This window comes from Alternaria incomplexa (assembly GCF_024043165.1).
Source record: "Alternaria incomplexa strain BMP 0042 chromosome Unknown scaffold_6, whole genome shotgun sequence".
Taxonomy (NCBI): domain Eukaryota; kingdom Fungi; phylum Ascomycota; class Dothideomycetes; order Pleosporales; family Pleosporaceae; genus Alternaria; species Alternaria incomplexa.
Window position 1 is genome coordinate 202,451 of NW_026249855.1, and position 21,577 is coordinate 224,027.

Here is a 21,577-nt window from a genome sequence, read left to right on the forward strand (position 1 = left end):
AACGTCTGCCGCCTTGATTAAATGCCTTACTCAACTAAGCCAGCGACAGGGCTAAATAGCCGCCGGGGACGTTGGAGATGTGACATCCACAGCTTCACTTTCAAGCGCACAAGCTTGGCCAATAGTAATATGTCATCAGTGCCCCCAACTTGGCCACATAGTTCGTAGCATGCAGTATCTCGCCACGGCATTCTGATGAATGCAGGAAAGAGGCACAGCCAACGGCAATACACGGCATCATTTCGGCGATCAGCGTGCCTGACGTCACACTTCTCAATGAAGCTATCGAGTCCGTCGCGGCGGCAGAAATTAGTCTGCTTTTTGCCAGCCTCTCCAGCAGCTTCAATTGAGTTGTCTCTTGGTTGTTGACCATCAAAAGCCGCAAGAGTGTTGTGTCCGGTATTGGCGCTTCCGGGAAACGAGCACATGGATGCAAATTGCTTTTCCCTTAGATGGGGTGCGTATGTTCTTTCGTGCGTATTCAACCTAATCCCTTTCAATAGTACTGACTTCCCACGTATCGCTCGATGGCCTCCCCGCCATACTTTTGTATCCCTGCGCGTTTCAGCCCTTCAGAGGTCTTTGGGGTTGGTAGTTGGCAATATATTGGCAAGTTCACGGAAACGGTGGAGGGAAACGAGATCGGGTGCTAGTCCTCGCTGCCATCACACCGCTCTTGCCACTGCAACTTTTTAGGTCCAGTCGGTGATACAGTGTAGGAAGATTGGTAGATTCGGTTGCTCATATCATACCCATTTCTCTTTTATGATACAGAGTCTCCTTGAAGTCAATGTCCTTCCTCCAATTATTGCTGCAACACCGGCCATCCCTTGACGTACTTGATCGGATTCCATCCCAGAAACTTGAAGTTGTCTCGGTACAGCGGGTCGAATGTCGTGTTGACGTAATGGTAGTACAGCACATCGCTTCCGCGATAGTCGGAAATCACCGCCTGTCCTCCGGGTGCGTAGGTGTTGCCGTGACTTCCGTAGACCATGCTTCCGCCACCCTCGGCGAGATCTTTTCCATTGCGGTCCACGAAAGGTCCACGGGGCGACTTTGAGCGACCGACAAAGATGGTGTATTCAGCTCCAGGCGGTGGCAGCGCAGCAGGGTTGTAGCCACAGCACAAGCCCGCTGAGTACCAGAGGTAGTAGAAGCCCTGCTCTTTGTTGTAGTTGATATAGGGGGCCTCTTCGGCGGATGCGCCGCCCCAGGAAAGAGACATATTGGCGTACGCCTGCTCTTTAGTCGGCAGCACGGGATCGTAGGTATAGCTCAGCTGACGGGCAGTGGGGATCTTGACCGATTTGAGATCCTTGGTCAACTCGAACTGCCAGAGGTTGGCCCACCAGGAGCCGTAGGAGAGGTAGCTTTTGCCGGTCTTGGCGTCTTGGATGAAAGCCGCGTCGATGGTGTTGGTCTTGCTCAGCGGGAACGGAGCGTCGGTGCTGTTGGAAGACACGACCATGCCGTGGTCAGTCCAGGACCCGTTTTGCAGGGTCTTCGAGGTAGCAAGCCCAATGAATGACTCTGAGACGCCGAAGTCGGAGACGGTATAGTAGCAGTAATAGGTATCACCGACCTTGTGAACATCTGGGGCCCTGCATTATAGCGTTAGTACGCAATTCCTCGTGGTATTTCCAAAGTAGCTGCCTCTTACCAAAGACGGTTTGCCTGAGCGGGATCATCAATGCTGCCAGGCGGCTCCAGAACTTGAGCAACAACCTCCCAGTACCCTTCCAGGCTGTTCTTCTTCGAAGCACGGGAGGTGGTTGCCAAGCCATGAGAGGAGAATGAGTAGTAGTGGCCGTCCGGTCCGAGCACAATACTTGGGTCGTGGATGTGGACACCACCAAGCGTACCGTTCAAGTCCTGACCTGTGATCTTGCGAGGCGAAGGCCAGTAATCCCTGGAGTAGGGGTCTTTGACTGGTTTGGGCGAGTTGTAAGATGGCGAAGGGGCGGCGAAGGCCGGGGTAAAGAGAGATGAGAACCCTAAGGCGAGAGCCGTGAGGCTGGCTTTAGTGGAGGACATCCTGGGTAGAAGGCGAGCTGGTGCGGTGATAAACCTCGGTGATGGTCGGGAAACCTCCTTGTCTTATATAGCATACCGCCATCCGTCTATGATGCGGATCTGTCTCTCGCGCCTGGGCAGATCTTGTGTGCCATGTGTGAGCGAATGGCGCCCCATGCTGCCCTTACAGCGAAACCCTTGTCGCGAACCACGATCCGTCCGGTCGGGTAGTCTGAGATGGGTAACGGTTCCTGGAAAGGGAAGGCAAAGAACCACTCTCCGCAAGTGACGTTGCAAAGGTGGAGATGGAGCCTTGGGGTAGGAAGTTTACGGGAGGCGGAGGATTTCGTTCGCTCGAATCAACGGCCAGCAAAACCGGCTAGTGGGGCCTGAAGTTGGCGGCCTCTCGTCGTCCTTAGACCCTAACATTCGGGGAGCGCAGGCGAGGACGAAATGCGCAGCAATGGCAGTATAGTTTACGACTGAGAGTCGGGATGTTGTGGGGAACGGGAGACAGGCTGGTCGCTAGTCTTCTCTGTAGCCACGAGGCTCTTGCCATTCCAATTTCCCCATCTGACATCTTCCGGCCGAACCTTGGAAAGCGGGTTCGAGTATGGGTAGCGATGCATGCAGCGAAGCCTTGAAGTACAATCGGAATTAGCGAGAGGATAATTTGTAGCAATTTTGTTGACTCCTTAGTGGTTTTCATGTCTTTTGAGATGCAGAGCAGATGGACTGCGCGGTGGGCACGGACCTTCCACTAGCGGGTGTCCTAGATCGACGCCACCATAAGTCTGGCCGTGGCTGATTGATTCGCGGTCTTGTCACTCTACCATCACAAATCACCTCACGGGTATCGCATCGTTGCGACCACTCGATACGCGATGACTAGGTAGATAAGTTCACAGGAAGCCCAAAAAAAGGCTTTCGACCTTCCGTCAGGTCGACACGCTTACCTGGCTAGGCAGGGAACGAGCATTATTAGGTAGCTTCAGCTGAAGTCTGCCTACCTAGCCTTAGAACCAGGCATTGCGCCCCTCCTGCGGCTGAACCGCTAGTAAACCTCACCCCCCCACACGAAAGCAAGCACCTGTCATACTCTTCTCCAACATGTGTCGACCAACCATTTACATCTTGCGAGAGTCCGACATTACAAGCAGCATACAACATGATCGATATCACTTACCCCAAATTGCGCGATGACTGGAGCCTCGACGTCGTCAACATCTTAGCCTTCTTGGGCGAGCATAACATCATAGCTTGCAGCCAGCAGATCTGCATGTCCTGGACGTGCTTCCTACCACGACTGATACCGGCGCCTCAGGGTCTCCTCGCTCAACGACCGAAGAAACTTGATTCTGAGGATGATGTGCCGGTGAAAAGCGTTCATTCAAATAATGAAAGGCCGGGTTTATCGTACATTGGTCGAATGTTACACACGGGTGGGTCTGAGCTACCACCATTCACGACACGTGTAGTGAAGATACGGTGGAATCCCAAGAACATAGATGAAACTCTCAGAGGGACCCCAATTCGACCAAAATTGTTCTCACCAATGAACATGATTGCTATCTTCAGCTGCGCATTGAGCCTCGGACTGGCAGCATGGGCTGTTGTGCTCGGGGATGCAGTCGCGCTTACTGGTATCCTGGTCATGAGCTTTACGACACCTCTACTTTGTGTTGGGATGCGTTGGAGGCCAGCGTTTCCAACTCTTATTCAGAGATATGCTGGGTCGCCGCCGGGTACCGTTGTCATCAAATCTCCAAACGGATGCTTCACGGTTGTGGAATGCGATGAAGAGGTCGCGCATCTTCTTTACTTCCATCCTGACAACATCGACTACGCGGTCAGCTCCTTCACGGGGCGCGGCTTGAGCGGTACCGTGGGCGGGCTTACTCTTGTGGGCTCCATCGTCCTATTCGGGAATGCCGTATGGACAATGAAAGCAGCACTCGCTGTGACATATACGGTCTTGAATCTTTTGTACTGGATCGCCGCAATTCTCCCGCTCCACTTGTCATGGCACATCGATCTGGAAATCGATCCACCACACATCACTGAACACCGAAGTTTCACACAATGCCTTTGGACAACGATCTTCACCACGAAAAAGATTGATTGGGCAAGGGAATACGTGCCAAAGACTGATGTGTGGAGCCAGTGGCTGGAAGATGCACAACGCAGCGCTGAATCGTCCGCGGAAGGAGCTATATACAGATGGGATCCACTGGGTGCTCTTGAAATCCTCAAAATAAAGGCCAAAGAGCGGCAGGAGGACTGAGTAGAGAGGCAGTAGCATATGGAAGAGTGACGGGGATAGTTAGATACACAGTCTCATATTGATACCGAGGTAGAAGAGAATCAATCTTGCAGCTTGATTATTCCTCGCTACAGCCCAAGAGCTACAGTAACTATATGTAGCTTACACTAATATCTTCCTGTAGGTAAGGGAGTTGGATAGACATCAAGACCTTCATTAGTGCGGCTAGTGCAGGCCAAACCAAGACCCAGGCAATGCTCACGTGCGATACCGGAATGGACAGTCATGTAATCAGCAATGTCCATGTCTATCTCGTATCAAAGTCTGGAGCGGGCCTTCGTCGGCCGATTACAACACCCCGTCATCGCTCGAGCCCTGCCAAGACATGACCCAAGATACTGTTTGTACGATGAAACGTTGCGGACGCTAAGTATCAAGACTTGAGCCTATGACTGATTCTATTAGTTAGTCGTGTGTTCTCCCAATTGTAGAACTGCTATTTAACGGGTTACGATACCCGGGTGCCTATCTTCAGGGTAGCACGAATTTCGAACTATGAAGGATCTACTGGAGGCTGGGCGGAGCTTGTCAGCATCCAGATTGCGAAGATCGGAGATTAGTATAACTACGTGCCAGCTCCCTTCAGTTAAACGATCTCCGTTGCGAGTTGAACAGCGACGGTTCAAAACATTCGTCACAATGGTAAACCCTACCTCAGTGCTCGTCGCAGCTTCCTTGCTCATCAACCCTCTCGCCGCGGCTTCGCGTGGAAACAACGAGTATGACGCGGAATACTCTCCCAAGTAATGCTATACCCGCAATTTTGCAGGCCACCATACTCATCTCCCACAGCTACTCAACACCAACCGCATACAGCAACATCACATCTATTCTCGACAAAATCCAGACACGCGGCTACCTGAAAGTCGGCACAACCGGAGACTACAAGCCCTTCTCCTACAAAGTAACAAATCAAACCGCACTGCCTACCACACCTGTCATTAACACGACCTACATCGGCGCCGATATCGACTTGGCGCAGTCACTTTCCAACTCCCTCGGCCTCCCACGTCCAGTTGAGTTCGTTCCTACCATCTGGGCGAACATCACAACAGACCTCGTAGCGCAGAAGTTCGATGTCGCCATGAGCGGCGTTAGCATCACCTTGGCTCGCGCACAGAAGGTCTTCTTTTCTACTGCGATTCAACGCGTGGGTAAGGCAGCCTGCGTGCGATGCGCAGATCTAGAAAAGTTCTCGTCCCTGGACGCTATTGATACTGCGGGTGTCAAAGTTGCGGTCAATCCGGGTGGCACGAACGAAGCATTTGATCGCGCGAATTTGAAGGCCGCTACTATCGTTCTGGTGCAGGACAATAACGCTGTTTACAAAGCTGTCATGGACGGCGATGCCGATGCGATGATTAGCGATATCATCGAGGTTGAGTTGCAGGTCCGGCTGCATCCTGATGTGCTCTGCATTGTCAATCCGAATGCGACTTTTACGTTTGAAGAGTTGGGGTATATGGTCGGACGGGATGTTGTTTGGAAGCAGTATTTGGATATGTTTGTGCACATTCAGCTTGGGAGTGGTGGGTGGAATCGTACACTGGAGAAGTGGATGTCTTATAAATGGCCATCCGTATAGATCTCAAGACGATGTCAATTAGCCGCCGGCGTTGCAGAGATAAAAAATCGGATTGTAAAGCCAGGAAGATTGAACACAGGTTTTACTGGTGATGGTGCGCATCATGCACCATGATCGTAAGCGCTAGAACCACCCGCGCTTACTGCATACTGAGTGGAATCTGCATCATTGGTCTTCAAAACGCCTCGCAGCATCTTCCGCAGCTGCGACTTGCTGGTATCGAAGGCGATGTCCCTCTCCCTGCTTCTGCCGTTAACATTTGACCTAAGCTGTTGTGCGAAACTAGGCGACGAATGGCCACACCACAGACACAAGGAGTCGCACAGGATGACCCCAACGCCCTCCTCTGGCACTTGTCTGTTAACAAGGACAGCGAACCAACCATTCTGTTCATACACGGTGCTTTTGTAGACGCTCACGACTGGGAACTGGTGGTACCCTACATCCATGACTACCATCTTCTTCTCCCAGACTGTCTTGGACATGGTCACTCGTCGCACATACCATTTTCCGTCGAGATCTCTGCACAGCGCATCGCGCATCTGATAGAGATGGAAGCTACCGGCGGTCGAGCCCATATTGTTGGCCATAGTCTCGGTACCTCGATCGCAGTCTGTCTTGCTGCCAACTATCCTCATGTCGTCGAATTGATGTTTATCTCTGGATACAGCGAAGCGCCTGTCTCAAAAGCTCCGCTACCACCTTACCTGCTCTGGGCCTCAAACCGCATGGAAAACGCTGTCCCACGACCTTGGATTCGCTGGCTCATGGATGGTACCGATCTCCGCCGCACAAATAGTCCTTCGTTATCGCTTTGCACACAGATCGCGCAAACCGACAGCGCAGCAGCGCAACTGCACCCATGGTCTGCACGAACCCTGATCATTGTCGCTGGGAAGGGTGGGGTGGTTCCATCTAGCGATAGCCCGGAGGCTGCTCGCAAACTCGTCAAGATTGGAAAAGAGAACAACACTTTGACTCTTGCTTATACGCATCCGGATATGAGGCATCCTTGGAATAGGCAGAATCCTCGGCTTTGGGCGGAGACTGTTGTAGCGTGGGTTGAGGGGAAGAAGCTTCCAGCTGGGTTTGTGCCACTGTAGGCACTTGACGAGATGAAGCTTCAGACTTTTGCCTTATCAAAGATCGCGGTAACTGAGTAGTTGTAGAGGATAGCGCGTGTAGATGCGGAGCAGCAGGGTGTGATCAGTAAAAGGAAGGCACGACCTCGGTCGCTAGCTCACGTGACAGGATGCACCTCAGTTGACGGTCATCGGTACCAGAGTGCACTATCATCACAGATCACCTCGATCTGTTGCGACCGACGGAACGGAGATGAGAGGTATAATCCAGAGCGCTATACCCAGGTAGTGAAGGAGCGATACTGGCGGGCGTATGAAATTGCACGTGAGATTGCACCAACATGGGCGGATGGTTAGGCCCCCGAACCTGCATGGGAAAGATAGCAGGGAAATGAATCGACGATGAAAGCAGTGAAGACGTCTCTTCGTGAGGTTTGCACTTGGCTGTAGTGTGGCGCGCAACCGTGGTGGCTGTTGTGTAGGTCTTGGTGGTCTCACTGTGCAGATGACGAGGGCGCCTGGCCACGGCTGATGTGACGGCTGGCGGGTGCTGGGGCTAGTGATCGGCTTAATCACGCAGCTCTCGAGGTCTCGAAGCCCTCAAGGTTTCTAGACCGCGCAACTACCAGACGCCGATCGCATAGCACAAACACAAAGACAGAAGGTGTAGAATAGCTCCTCTTCTGACTGCAGCACGTTTGTCTCCTTTCAAAGGGGTACCGTCATCACAACAAAGACAGATGCAGACTGTTGAACCACAACAAAAGTATTTCGGGCCTACAGTATACGAGGGAACGTCATCCCTCGATGCAGCACTTGGTCTCTTTGGGCAGCTGCAGTGTTCAAATTCTCACCTAGTGGCCGAGCATCTATTTTTACTACCCTGGGGTGTTGCACAGCCACGCTGGCGCCGTCCATGGGGTCATCGGCGTAGGCTACCAAAGTGAATTTGATGATGATGAACTCCTATGATTTTGTGTGCACAAGAGATGATGATGGCGAGATAAGCTCTTTGTGCACGGCTTGAAGCTTCTGGTGGTTCTCCAACTCCGCATCGATGACACGATGGTTGACTTGGCGACGGCAACGGTCTCGAGCGGACCGGGGTAGTTTGATAGGCCCGCCTTGCACGGTAGCAGTCTTCAGCTGCCAGTATACGACAGTAGTGGTGTATTGGCGTGTGAGGGCAGCGTGTCTCGCAGTAGCAGCAGATAGTGATGACCTAGCGATAAAAAGCATTCCTTCCCCAGCTCGCGCAACAGTCCCTGACAGCTCCCCAACGTCAACCCCATCTGCATCCCATCGTGTTCTCGAACGCGGCCCAACAACCATCATCCTTCGATAGCGTCGGATCCAGCGACTGCGCCATCGCGGAATTAATCGAGGCTAGCGCCGCGCGTCCCTTCCTGATTGGAGTGAACCCCCTTGGCTGTCGCCGCACGGTTTCAGAAGAGAGGCAGATTACCGGCTTCAGCGCCTCGTCCTCATTTCAACCACATCGCTCCCTCGTTCGTCAGTCGTTTCACTTTTGCGTCCCTCGTACCTGCCGACTAGACCCCAAACCCTCTTCCTGGCTCGCCGCTCCCTCGACGCGCCTTCCCTCTGGACGCTTGCCTTTGTTTACCGCTTCCCATCAGGCACGAGAAAGGTTGAACCTGCGGCCGACCCCCGTTTAATCTACTGCTTGTTTCTTTTGCTACACTCGCTTTTGTCAGCAAGCACCCGCGCATACCAACGTCGCCCGACCCTTCGCTGCTGCGACCGTCGCTCGCTGTCGACACCCGCACCCCGAGAACGCCCCCGGGCGCATAACACCAATAATGAGGCCCCACGCGACATACTCGGCCATGCTCGCACCTTTTATATTACTGGCATCGGCGCCACTGAGCGTACTGGCTGCCGACATTCTCAAGACCAACGGTTTCAGCTCCTGTCTGGAAGGCACAGGAGACATCAAGGTCAACAAGCTGAATATCGAGTTCGACCGCTCCATTAAGAAGGTCAAATTCGATGTGTCCGGCACCAACGAAGTTGAGCAGAAGGTTATGGCAATCCTTACCGTAAACGCATACGGCAGAGAATTGTACAACAAAGAGTTTGACCCTTGCGATGGCGAATACAAGGTCGACCAGCTATGTCCAGGTACGCACAGCGATGATATGCGCATAATGTACAAGCTAACATGTAGCAGTTCCCAAGGGTACTTTCGGTGCACAGGGCGAGCAGAGTATCCCCGACAGCATCATGTCCCAAATCCCCAGCATCGCCTTCAACATTCCCGACATCGACAGTCAAGCCAGGATGCAGCTCAAGGCCAAAGATGGAGGCAAGGACCTGGCCTGTATTACCTCTCAAGTCAGCAACGGACAATCACTTTCCACCGCAGGAGTACAATACATCGCCGCTGGAATTGCTGGAGCTGCCTTAGCTGTTACTGGTCTGGCTTCGCTCGCTGGCGCTGGACACCCTGGTGCGGCACAATCCAGTCCTACCTTCGGCGATGTCATCGGATGGTTTCAGGCCATGGCTTTGAACGGCATGATGAGCGCTGACGTCCCTGGTGTATACCGCAGCTGGTCCCAGAACTTTGCCTTTAGCACCGGTCTCATCTACTGGGAGGGAATGCAGCACTCCATTGACAACTTCCGTAAGAGCACCGGCGGCAACCTCACCCAGAGCAGTGTCGAATTTCTCAAGAACGCTACCCTCGTACACGTGGACCAGAACATGACCTTGACCAAGCGCAGCTTTGACGTCCTGTTCGCTCGCGACGAATTGAACACGAACGTCAACGATACTGCCGAAGAGGGAGGTGACAACAAGGTCATTGTCTACGCGAAGGACATGCAGGGCTTCATCCAGGAGTACACCATCCCCGATCGTAACGCCTTCATGACAGTACTACTCATCTTCGCCATCATTATCGCTGCCATCACCGTTGGTATCCTCCTTTTCAAGGTCATTCTGGAGACATGGGCACTATTTGGCAGCTTCCCCAAGAAACTGACCAGCTTCCGTAAGCGATACTGGTGGACTCTGGCCAAGACGATTACCAACTTGATCCTCCTGCTCTACGGTATCTGGGTTCTATACTGTGTCTATCAATTCAAGAATGGAGACTCGTGGGCTGTCAAAACACTCGCTGGTGTCACTCTAGCTGCATTCACCGGAGTCTTGGCATTCTTTACCTGGAAGATCTGGAGCACTGCGGACAAGTTCAAGAAGATGGAGGGAAAGCCGGACGCTCTCTACGAGGATAAAGAGATTTGGCGCAAGTACAGCATGTTCTACGAGAACTACAAGAAGAGCTACTGGTGGATCTTCGTACCGGCCATTATCTTCATGTTCGCTCGTGGTTGCGTTATCGCAGGAGCAGATGGCCACGGTCTCGCACAGGCTGCTGGTCAACTCATCGTCGAGTCGCTTCTCCTTGTCATGCTTCTCTGGGCTCGTCCGTACACGCTCAAGTCTAGCACCTGGATCAATATTACCATCTCGGTCGTTCGCGTCTTGTCGGTCGTCTGCATTTTGGTCTTCGTCGAAGAACTTGGCATGAGCCAGACCACTAAGACCGTCACCGGTCTAGTCCTTGTCGTTGTACAGGCTTCCCTCACTGGTGTTCTTGCTATCCTCATCGCGGTCAACGCGATCATCATCTGCTGCAAGGAGAACCCTCACCGCAAGAAAAGAAAGGCAGCTGGTAAGTCTTCTCCACCCCCTGCTTGCCAACACCATCTAACAGCCCCTGCAGAGAAAGCTCGTGACCTCGACACCCTTACTCCTCTCGACGCACGCAACTCGCTACTCATGGACCCCCAAGAGTACAAGCGAACCTCGCTTCCATCGCCGTTCGGTCCCCGCACCGCCGGCTACGACCGCGTTCCTCTCGCGGATCAGAACACCGCATACAACGGTTCCGGTGGTCGTTCATTCGGAGACGACCAAGGGCACTTGCTCGCGGATGCATCCACATTCGGTCGCACAGCAACGCATGAGCGGAACTTGAGTCGCGAGAGCAGTCCGGGGCGCGAGGCGGATGTTGGCTTCCACCAACCACCCGGCTACGTGGCCAACGCGCCATGGCAGCCTCAACAACCACGAGGCCCTCCTGGCCCCTATGCCTACTAAGCCAACAACCTTTTGAGTCATCCAAGAGCGAAGACCTAAAGAAGCGAAACATCTCGCCATCTAGGCATAATCTCCTATTTGTTTTGTTCCTATGTCTGCATCGCGGTGGTCGCATTTGACAAACCATAGAGCGGTCAAACCATATCCTCAGTCATCTATCTCCCGCACACGGACCGGGCCATACCTGCGCTCCACGTCTGTGTATTTACGAATCTTTCCTTGTGTTCATCGAGTTTTTTTGTGTAAAGAAAGATCTGATACAAGCTCTTGTAATCTCATGCAAAGCGGTAAGCCTGGGGCTCGCGCACACATACCACTATCTTTTCTGCTATATCGTCAAGGCGGAGTGAAGGAGAGAAGAAGGTTGGAAAAGGGATGGAGTGAGGGGAGTTGGAAATGGAATGGGAACGGCAATGTGAACTAGGATGTAGCGAAAGATGTAAATACCAATACCCAACTGTTATATCGCTGTTTCATGTACCTCTGTGGTTGTGAGTGATGCCTGCCTAGAGAATGCCATGTCTTGAGATCTTACTACACGCGGCTCGGCGGCACCTGGCCTAGAATCGTCCAGAGCACGTGCGATCTCAACTTTCGCCGATAAGCCCTGCAGGCAGAGAGCTACCCAGCCGGCCAGCTGAACACTCGCTGCAGCCCCAAAATGTTGGGACACACTTCGCATGCGCCACCCCTGAACCAATACATCCTAGCGACGTACCTTGCCTGGACTGCGACATGTAGCATCTGAACGAAGAGAACGACGGAAAACTCTCGACAGCCCGACGCAGATTTGTACCTGCCGATCCCTCAGATCGCTCGATGTAAATCCTCATTCCATCACCCTCGTCCCACCTAAAAACCACGCTTTTCCCGCCGAACGCCTCCGGCAAAGTCGATCTCCCGAGAATTTACTTTGGGTCGTGCCTTGTCCCCTTTTGTGGCGCGGGCTTATGGGGCGCTTGTACCTGCGTCACGGCAGGCGTCACCACAAGTTCCAAAACCTACCTAGCACAACGCCACTACGCTTTTCTGAGCGGCGCGGCAGCAATCTAGCCGGCTCCCAAGATGCCGGTTTATCTCTTTTCGATAGATGCTAACAGCCATGGTGCAGGTGTAGCGTGGGTGGGCGGTGGGGTTATACTGTTATCTCCAGCCTCGTAGCGCACCTAGGCATCTTTTTTCTGAAGTACCTGAGTTCGTGACGTTTGACGGCGTTGGAAGCTAACAATTTTTTGACTCGTACGGGTATCTATTTGGGAAGAAGGACCCTCGCTGTGTAGCTGATCGTTCGTCTCCCGTTCTCTTTTCCCGGACTTCTGGACTTGTGTACGATACCCGGCTTGTTATTTGTCTCGCCTTGGCCCGGTTGCAAAGGCGCTTTTGTGGCTTGCGTAACGACTCGCTTCTGAAGTTTCTCCTGACAGCTTTGGATTTTTTTCCGTGGCTGAGCTGGCTAGAAGAGTTGGAAATTCCCTGGAAGGTACTCTTGCCTTGTTACCTACTTGATCGCCTGGTGTCATCTACGTTGTCTTTGCGCATCACCACGAGAAAAGAGGTATCTTGGGGCTTCCCTGAGTGACGACATCCAATCGCACGGCGACCAAACAATCAGCAACGGACCCCTTCGCGGCCTATCTTCGTATCGCTGGTACCGAACACCCAGATCCACTTCCAAAAAAGTCGGATTTCATACATCGCTACATCCGAGAGTACTTCACCACACAAACCTCACAGCAAAGATGCGACGAACCGCGCTTCTCAGCGCCGCAACGGTGCTGCTCACGAGCACATCCTCCACAACCGCACAATCCACGGCCTCAAAATCGTCAAAACGCGGCCTAGTCTACGTCCCCTCCGATGACCACCCCGACGACGATAAGATCTGGACAACGGGTCCATCTCCTCCAACATGGTACTACAACTACCAAAAAGACCCCTCGTCTGCCTACAAAGATAACCCAGACATGCAATTCGTCCCTATGCTCTGGGGCGCTAGCGACAGCGATACCGGCACCCCATTCCTCGACTCCGTAAAGCAGCAGATCAAGGACGGAGCAAACATAACCGCCGTGCTAGGCTTCAACGAACCTGACGGCGGCCACAGCACCGGCGGTTCCAACCTCGCCGTCACCACCGCAGCCGCGCGCTGGAAAGCCGAAATCGAGCCCCTCAAGGAACTCGGCATCAAGCTAGGCGCACCGGGTGTCACAGGCGCAGAGTCCGGTTGGCAGTGGTTGGAGAACTTCTTCAACGAGTGCGACGGCGGATGTAATCCCGACTTCATCCCTGTGCACTGGTATGGCAACTTCGAGGGTATGATGAGCCATATTGGACGCGTTACGACGATGTGGCCGAACATGACGGTGTGGGTTACGGAGTATGGGTACCCGAATCAGCCGCTTGAGGAGACGCAGAGTTTTTATAATATGAGTGCGCAGAGCTTTGATAGCTGGCCGTGAGTACTCGTCTTGAATGTCTTCAGGAAAACGAACATGTACTGACATTATACCCAGAAACATCACGCACTACTCCTACTTCGGCGCTTTCCGATCGGATGTTAGCAACGTGGGCGCCAACGCTGCTATGCTTACCCAAGACGGCGAGTTGACGGATATTGGATCGTGGTACATGGGCGGTGCGGCTACGAACAACGTTCCTGAGGCTTCTGGTGCGTCGGCGATGGGTGCTGCACCGGCTACCCTTGCTCTCAGCTTAGTGGCGATGTTGTTTTCGTATCTTGCTTAAGGCTACAAAGAGAGACCTTTGGCTGGTATGCTAGCCAAGGTGTCTTTTGGGCGCAATGCTCATCGGGTGTGAGAACACTGCTGCTTTCCCAGTCTGAAACGGCATGATGACGAAGTGCAGCTAGCTAGAAAAGGGTTTGATGAGGAACCATAGCATTGCGAAGGCGTTCAGGGTTCGAAATCGTTTAGACATCGTAATAGACCGGGTCTTGCCTATTAACAATGTGCTAAAGGACGTTGTGAATATGGACTGTCCTTAGTGATCGGCCTTTCAGCAGACACTATTGTGTAAGGCTACTCAGAGAGTCTACCGGGTCAAGCGGGGACTTGATCCCGTGCAACACCGTATGAGCAGGCGAACCAATGTGTCATCAGACTCGCAACTTGAGGCAGATAATCGCAACGTCTGGGCTCATGGGCTGCATCCATGTGCCCATAAGACGGATGGAGGAGCATGAGGCGCAGCTGGGCCCGCAGATCGGCATCGCGGGGAAGGCCCGCACACCCAACCATATGATCTATACATACATCACGAATTCGCACACGAACTCCAGGAAAGAGCCTGGATAGTTCGCAGTATATCTCAAGTACCCTAGCTTCTTTTTTCCAGTATTCCGACTATTTCTGCGACCGTTATTCCTGATGATAACCCACAAGGCTGAGAGGCTCCAAGGTTGTAACCATCCCGAGGTCTGGTAGGGCTTCGCCTACAAGGATGGAAAAAGCAACTACCCATGCGAATTTGACAAGTCGCTCGAGACGAGAAAGTTCTGAATAGAGGGTGCATTCATCTACACCTAGGTACCGTGCGTTGAAGTTTTTCGAGCTGACCAGAGTAGGTATTCGCGGCGATGCAACCCAATCCTACGGGGCTGATGTCGACACGGCTTCGACAATTTTCAGTTGGATAGGCTGCGCATTACGGCTTGACGCCACATCCACTCGATGGTCTTCAATCGTGGCCCCCACACAGTGCGAGGCGCACTGCCACCCAAGAGAATGCGGCTCGGTGCGCCCTTTAATGGCCTGCCGTCCCCGCTCGCACACCCTGATTCTTCTCTCATCGCAACATGTCTTCCTTTGCATCTGCCAGAAGTGATGCCAGCGGGGATCACTCGGTCGAACGCCTCCCAGTCACGTCAGACCTGAAACTTAACCGCCATGCTTATACTGCCGTCAGCATCTCTGATGAAGGGCCTTGTGACAAGGCTGAACGAGCCAAAGAATCTCCAGGCAGTCGTCCATCCACCACATCCGCAGCGCGCTCGAAATTCCGCCGATTGCACTCACGATGGGTTAATGGTTGGGCAGCAGAACTGATGAGCTGCGCATTGTCTATCGTTGCGATGGCTTCTCTCGTGGCGACGCTTCGGTACTTTGATGGACGTGTTATAACAGAGATGCCGCTCAAGATCTCAATCAATACGTTAGTTGCTATCATTGCTGGAGTCGTAAAGTCTTCGCTTTTGCTACCAGTAGCGGAATGTGAGTAGTCTGAATTTAAGACTTGTCTACCCAAACATTAATTTAATCAAGGCATTAGCCAGTGGAAGTGGCTGTGGTACTCAAAAGCACGCCGCTTAATCGACTTCGAAGATTTTGACCTTGCAAGTCGTGGGCCTTGGGGATCATTGCTACTCCTCTTTCGGTTAAAACACCGGTATGTCTTGATTGTTACTCTCGTCTTGGACATATCTGATTGCCGACTTCTAGACATATCGCTGTACTTGGCGCATGGATCACCTTGCTTGCACTAGCCATCGATCCTTTCACACAACAGATCATTCGTCCTGTAGTCTGTGATAGAGCTGTGATTGGGATTCTAGGAAGAGTTCCTCGTGCAAGCAATCTGACTGGCTTGGATGAGACCACCTACGACGCCCGAGTCCTGGAGATAAGCATGCTGGCCAGTATATACACTGATCTCATCGAGGGTGATCGGCCGATCGATGTGCAATGCCTTACAGGCAATTGTACATTCACACAGAAAGCAAATCCAGACGTAACCTATCAGACTCTCGGCTTCGAGTCTGCGTGTGTTGATGTCTCTAAGGAAGTTCGAATGAAAAAATCTTCGGATAGCCGGGCCACCTCTTGGTATATCCCCAGAACTGCCGCTAACGAGACCATAAAATCGGCAAATTCGGAAGACGATTGGTATGAGGAGTTTAGTGCAGATACCATCTATCGCTTCTTTGGTATAACAAGGCTAGCAGCTACGATGGGTGAACCCGGCAGGATATATTTCCCGGAATATTGGACGACCAAGCAAAACGAACTCCCAATTGTGAGCTTCATGGTGTTAATGTACAACGTCGATAGAAGTGACTGCAAGGGAACCTATTGTCAAACGTTGACTTACATGCCGCTGGCCGTTGAATGCGGGATCTGGCCGGCTATTCTCACTATCAAATCGCGCATCGAATCGGCAAAGTTGTACGAGACCACCGTGAATTCCGAGCCCCTTAATTACCACGCAGACGGATCCAGGTATTGGTACGACCATTGGAACGCAATACCCACTCAGGTGCTACGTGACGGATTCTGGGAGCCATGCTCCGGATCGAGTGTGGAAACCCCGGATAGACCAGTCTTCTTCAACAAGACGACATGGTATGCACGGGACTGTGTCTGGAATATCGATTACGGTGCAGTTAACGCGGTCCGTCAAACATTCAAACGAATGTACCAAAATCAGACTTTGTTCAGTGGTGACGAGCAACTTTCCGTACTTACAGGTGAAGCCTGGCTCAAAAGTCTCTACCACAACGGGCAGTCTAATCTCACCACAATCGAGGCATATACTAGCCAGATAGCGAAAGCGATGACCAAGCAGACACGACGGATCGGGGCATCCAAAGATCCAAAGTATGGCTTCGCTAAAGGCACTGTCACGGAGACAAATACGTGTGTTCAAGTTCGGTGGGCCTGGATAACTTTTCCCGTAAGCTTGATCGCTTTCACAATGATATTCCTTGCCACGACCATTTGGAAAACATGGCGAAGCGGGGAACGCGGTCGGCGCTATGGTGTCTGGAAATCTTCAAGCCTGGCAGTGCTACTTGGTGGCTTGCAAGAAGAGGCGCGGGGAAGTGAGGCTCTGTGGAAGAAGAGTGATATGGAAGTTCGTACGAAGGAAATGAAGGTCTCTTTGAGGCCTGTGGACGGTGGTTGGAGGTTGGGTTGAGGAGTGTAGAGGTACTCTTGTGGTGCAGGTGCTGTACATCCTCGGCAGTGGTTAAAGCCAAGTCGTGATTACTATCAAGAGTACGATAGAGCAACATACATATTGATTACAACTCCTTAATGGGTGATGCTTGCATCCCATCTCAAGTGCATCTCAAGTGCTTGTGTTGACCAAATTTCGCATTCGATAGGCCTTCAATCTCAGTCCAGAATGGTTCTTTTCGTATTGATTCGCCTGGGCTTACATGTGCAGGGTTTTGGTGAGAATCTCTGCCATTCAGATGGTGAAGTGTTTTTCCATTGTTCGTACCGGAAAGAGAGAAGTATCGCATCTCCAAGAACCCCCATTGTTCGTACCAGACAACCTAGTTGCTGCGCTCATTCGATGAAGCAGTAGCGTGTCGCCTGGCGAACCTACTATCTTGTAAGACCTAACGAAACACGCCAACGAAGATGCTTCTGCTATGGAGCACACATACATGAAGCCGAAACTTGATATCGTATCAACATGCAGACTCGAATCAACTCACCTACGGCCTCTCTTCCTCCGCGTGTTCGAGTGCGGCTGTAGGTACCTCAAACTTCTTGCGACCCCTGACAAACCAATCCACCATCGCAATGACCATGAATCCAATAAGAATCGGTGGCGCATAGTTCATTGTCAAGCTTGTCACCGGTCTTGATGCTGGGAACGATACAAAGATGATAACGTATACCAAGTAGACAATGGCGCAGAGCTTGATCGGAATGCTCCATCTGCCCAATTGAAAGGGCCCGTACTTCGGGTGTTTACCGGCAAGCTGACGAGCCGTGAATAGCGAGATTGGGACGAGGTATGATACGTATAGCGCGATGGTGGGGAGGGATATGAGCGAATTGAAGGCGGCTGCGGAACCGAGGTTGATGAGTGATAGAAGGCAGCAGATGAAGCCAACTAGAAAGAGTGCGGGTACTGGAACTTGGAGCGTCGGATGGATCTAGAGCTTTGTCAGTTTCAGTCGATCACCATGGGCATGGTCAAGACTCACGTAGGTGAAGTGCTGGTGAAAAGGAAGACCTTTGTCGGATGCGAATCGCCAGACTAATCGAGCCACGGATGCAACGATGTTAAAGTTGCCAACCATGAGTTGAAGCCCCATCAAAACTGTCATTGCCGTTGATGCTGCCTTAGACCCTGTGCTTTTGCAGTATGTTAGTATTGAACCTGCGTCACCTCCCGGGTGGTGCACTTACGCCGAGTAGAAGACCTCCGTAATCGGCAAAATCGATTTCGCGACGGCTTCTTCATCACCAATGCAGAACATCAGGCAGATACAGAAGGCGATCATCATGATTGCGTTCAGAGAGGTTGCCAAGATCATAGCTTTGGGTACCCGCTTGCGAGGTTCTTTGGTCTCCTCGACTGTGGACTATGTTAGCACTGGGATTGGAAGTTGAGTTGGGTTGCGCAACTTACTCATGTGGAGGACACCATCAAAACTGCTGATAGGATATGCTACAGCGAGCATGCCAATAGAGAACGCGACACCGGGATTTTCCCAACCGGCGTCTGTGTGCAAGGTCATGAAGACGTATTCGGGTGTACTGCGCTTCGCAAGCGTGCAGAGTGTCGCAACGATAGCAACGAAGAAGACAACATGGAAAATACCACCGATCGTTTCCAGATAGTTGATGATCTTTCGCAAGTAGAGATTGAGGACCAGCGGAACAATGAGGAAGGCGATCAGAAACACTGTCGAGTGCCAGGCCTTTGGTTCGTAGCTTGGGCTGTTAAAGATGATCAAGCCGGATAAAGTATTCGACATGAAGGAGAAGGCGCCGGCACAGCTGCAAATCCAGGCAATGACTGTGATCCAGCCCTGAATAAACCCCCAGAACTCGGGAGCGAATGAAGCGAAGCGCGCCGACCATCTGTACTGTGCACCTACGGTGGGGTCCATGGAGGCCATCTCCCCCAAAGCTGTAGCAACGAGGGTAGAGCCGACGCCAGCGATCATAGACCCCCAGACAAGCGCGGCAGGGCCACCATTGAGCCATGCAAGCTGGAATGACAAGCCAACAGCTTCCCATGCTACTTGGAGTGTGAAGCCAAAGTTGTTGATGGCGAGTTGGTTTATGTAGCGCTGAGAGAGAAATTAGCTGGCCAATCTTTGAGCAATGAATCGGTGGGACTTACTTGGAACCCGCCACTACTTGAGGAACCAGAGGGGAGAGTGTCATCCTTGCGTCTCTCCGTCTTCTCCCATAGTCCATCGTGATAATCTGGAACGGTTGTCGTGACAAGCGCCTCATCCTTGTCCATATCGATGGAACGAGGAGATGGTCGTAGAGATGCGTCGTGGTCGTGGGAAACCGTGAAAGTACGAAGCATTGTGAGTGGTAAGGGATTTCACTGGACATGGGGTTCGGAGGTTTTATCCTGGGGCTGACCACAGACGACCATTAGAGCCGACCTCTTGTTGAGCGGCATAGATCCTGACATCTTCGAAGCGAGCTGCAGTATACTTCCTGTTTACGTCCCATGCCCGGGCGTATCTCAGGATTCCAACTTGACTCATTTAGTCAAGCTCCAGAAGCAGACCCAGCCGGTCGCCAAAGAGACAGTGGGGATCGCAGGATGCCTACGCCGCAAGTCTGCGTCGACGCGAGGTGTCTAAAACAGTTCGTTGGGGTAGAAGCTGCGTGCGAATGTTACCTTGGATGTGCACTGACAGGGTTCTTTACTTCCAGGTCCCCTCTTAACAGCCCTCCCCATTCTCTCCTTGCAACATATAGATTGCTAGCCGATAGCACCTAGGTAGTATTGAGGCTCGACAATCGCACTCTATCAGTGTAAGAGATGCCTAGGTAGCAGAGCACTAATTGAAGGATTGGTGTTTTTGCGCGCGCGGTACAGCAGCTCGCCTGTCGACAGACACGGAATCTCATTATCAAATGGCGTTAGTAGCTGCGGCTCGCAGCTCTTTGTCTTCTTCGGATCTGAGGCGGCGTAAAAGAAGCATTGCCGTGCGGGTGGGGGAACAGCAACGGCACGGGCCTGACCCTCCCGAGGTCTTGATGGAAATTAGCCCGGGCCTTTAACCTCATTGGGGTCTTGGCGCAGTATTACCGCTAACCGCTCTTCGCCGTCGCTTCAATCATCACTCCACCTTCCTTCCGGGCTTCGCGCTCGAGCTTCATTCATCACTTCTCGCATCGCAAGGAATTTAGGATGTGTACATGAACAGGTTTGGAGTCTACATCGAAGTCAGGTCGCCTACTTCGCATGTTCTCACTCATGGATGTTAATGTAGGCTGCAGACCTGTTCAATCTTTTCCTACGTTGACGGTACTCTACTGCTTTCATCAACCTCGCTTCAGGCCGTGCGCGGCGGCGGGCACCCAGCCGCTCGGTTCCTGTGGATGCACACCCAAGTCACACTCGAGCCATGCGACCTGCCTTTCGCCATCACGCCCACCCTGGTAGGCCGCGTAAGTGGGCATCTATGGCCTTACTGAGACCTTTGCATCGTCCATGATACTCTTGTGCAAGCCATACAGTAAGTTTGCTTTGAGTAGCATCATATACTTTACGCCTCGGCTAATTGACCTCTGACAGCTATCACGCAGTATAAAGGAAGGAACAGAGATGAGGCCTCGAGGGATTATCTCGCAGGCGACACCGCCTACCGCCATGTCCCTTATAAGTCTCTCTGACGTGATCATCGAAGTCGGCACGGGCTCTGAGCAATATCATTCCTACTGCGCCTCATAGTCGCGTATGAGATGAGGCTCCTAAGAGCGGCGGCGACTCTCTTATCATAGGCACCTGTTTTATGCGAGCAGGGTACTGCCCGCCAACTCCTATGTTGGCTATCAGCGAGAAGGATTTTGCTCCTGCCGTGCCTGCACGAATGAACGCCCGAATGAACCCAGTGAGCTGGTCGTGAGGAAGGACATTTAGTATGAGTGATCCTAGACGTCAGCGTTTCTGTCGTGCCAACTCCAACACTACTTCGTCGCTCTATCATGGCTGGCACTATTCAACCCATAGCCGCACTCACGGCCGAAGACCATGGCCCAATCAACACGATTGTCTCCATCGTTCTTCCAGTTACAAGTATCCTCATCGCAACTGTCCGCATGGCAATGCGGCGGCAAAAGTTCCATCAGCTCGAGTCTGATGACATCGTGTTTGGTGCAGGACTTGTAAGAATTCATGTCTCAACTTCCTGTACTCACTTTGCTAATCAAGCTCAGTGTTTTGGTGTCTTCACGTCCATCCTGTCTCACTTCTGCGTCCGAGCAGGCCTGGGCAGACACCAGGATACGCTTGATGACAAGCAAATGGCTCATTACTTCAAGGTAAACAGTTGTATTAGGGGCTGCGGACTTTACTAAACATATACTTATAGCTTTTTTGGACCGCACAAATCTCGGGTGTCATCGCTCTCGCTCTCGCTAAACTATCGCTCGTTGTTCTGTTCCAACGCATCGCTCCAAAACAAGTCGGGCCTCAAGCTACCAGATGGCT

The 21,577-nt window shown here is 52.3% G+C and overlaps 6 protein-coding genes across 6 annotated transcripts; 4 read left to right on the forward strand and 2 right to left on the reverse strand.

Moving 5' to 3' along the window:
• Positions 1-805: 805 nt before the first annotated feature.
• On the reverse strand, positions 806-2,037 carry J4E90_004638 (uncharacterized protein; the record flags this gene model as incomplete). The annotated part of the gene is made up of 2 exons (XM_051434202.1): positions 806-1,604; positions 1,664-2,037. 2 exons carry the CDS (start codon positions 2,035-2,037, stop codon positions 806-808), a joined length of 1,173 nt encoding a protein of 390 aa, XP_051291458.1.
• Positions 2,038-4,978: 2,941 nt separating this feature from the next.
• Positions 4,979-5,924, forward strand: J4E90_004639 (uncharacterized protein; the record flags this gene model as incomplete). Its single annotated transcript, XM_051434203.1, has 2 exons — positions 4,979-5,082; positions 5,132-5,924. The coding sequence occupies 2 exons, from the start codon at positions 4,979-4,981 to the stop codon at positions 5,922-5,924; spliced, it is 897 nt and encodes a 298-aa protein (XP_051291459.1).
• Positions 5,925-6,217: 293 nt separating this feature from the next.
• Positions 6,218-7,027, forward strand: J4E90_004640 (uncharacterized protein; the record flags this gene model as incomplete). Its single annotated transcript, XM_051434204.1, has 1 exon — positions 6,218-7,027. The coding sequence occupies one exon, from the start codon at positions 6,218-6,220 to the stop codon at positions 7,025-7,027; it is 810 nt and encodes a 269-aa protein (XP_051291460.1).
• A 1,826-nt stretch (positions 7,028-8,853) lies between these two features.
• On the forward strand, positions 8,854-11,134 carry J4E90_004641 (uncharacterized protein; the record flags this gene model as incomplete). Its single annotated transcript, XM_051434205.1, has 3 exons — positions 8,854-9,148; positions 9,198-10,706; positions 10,758-11,134. 3 exons carry the CDS (start codon positions 8,854-8,856, stop codon positions 11,132-11,134), a joined length of 2,181 nt encoding a protein of 726 aa, XP_051291461.1.
• A 1,739-nt stretch (positions 11,135-12,873) lies between these two features.
• J4E90_004642 (uncharacterized protein) lies at positions 12,874-13,879 on the forward strand (the record flags this gene model as incomplete). Its single annotated transcript, XM_051434206.1, has 2 exons — positions 12,874-13,589; positions 13,648-13,879. 2 exons carry the CDS (start codon positions 12,874-12,876, stop codon positions 13,877-13,879), a joined length of 948 nt encoding a protein of 315 aa, XP_051291462.1.
• Positions 13,880-18,293: 4,414 nt separating this feature from the next.
• On the reverse strand, positions 18,294-19,366 carry J4E90_004643 (uncharacterized protein; the record flags this gene model as incomplete). The annotated part of the gene is made up of 3 exons (XM_051434207.1): positions 18,294-18,466; positions 18,521-19,187; positions 19,241-19,366. The coding sequence occupies 3 exons, from the start codon at positions 19,364-19,366 to the stop codon at positions 18,294-18,296; spliced, it is 966 nt and encodes a 321-aa protein (XP_051291463.1).
• Positions 19,367-21,577: the final 2,211 nt, after the last annotated feature.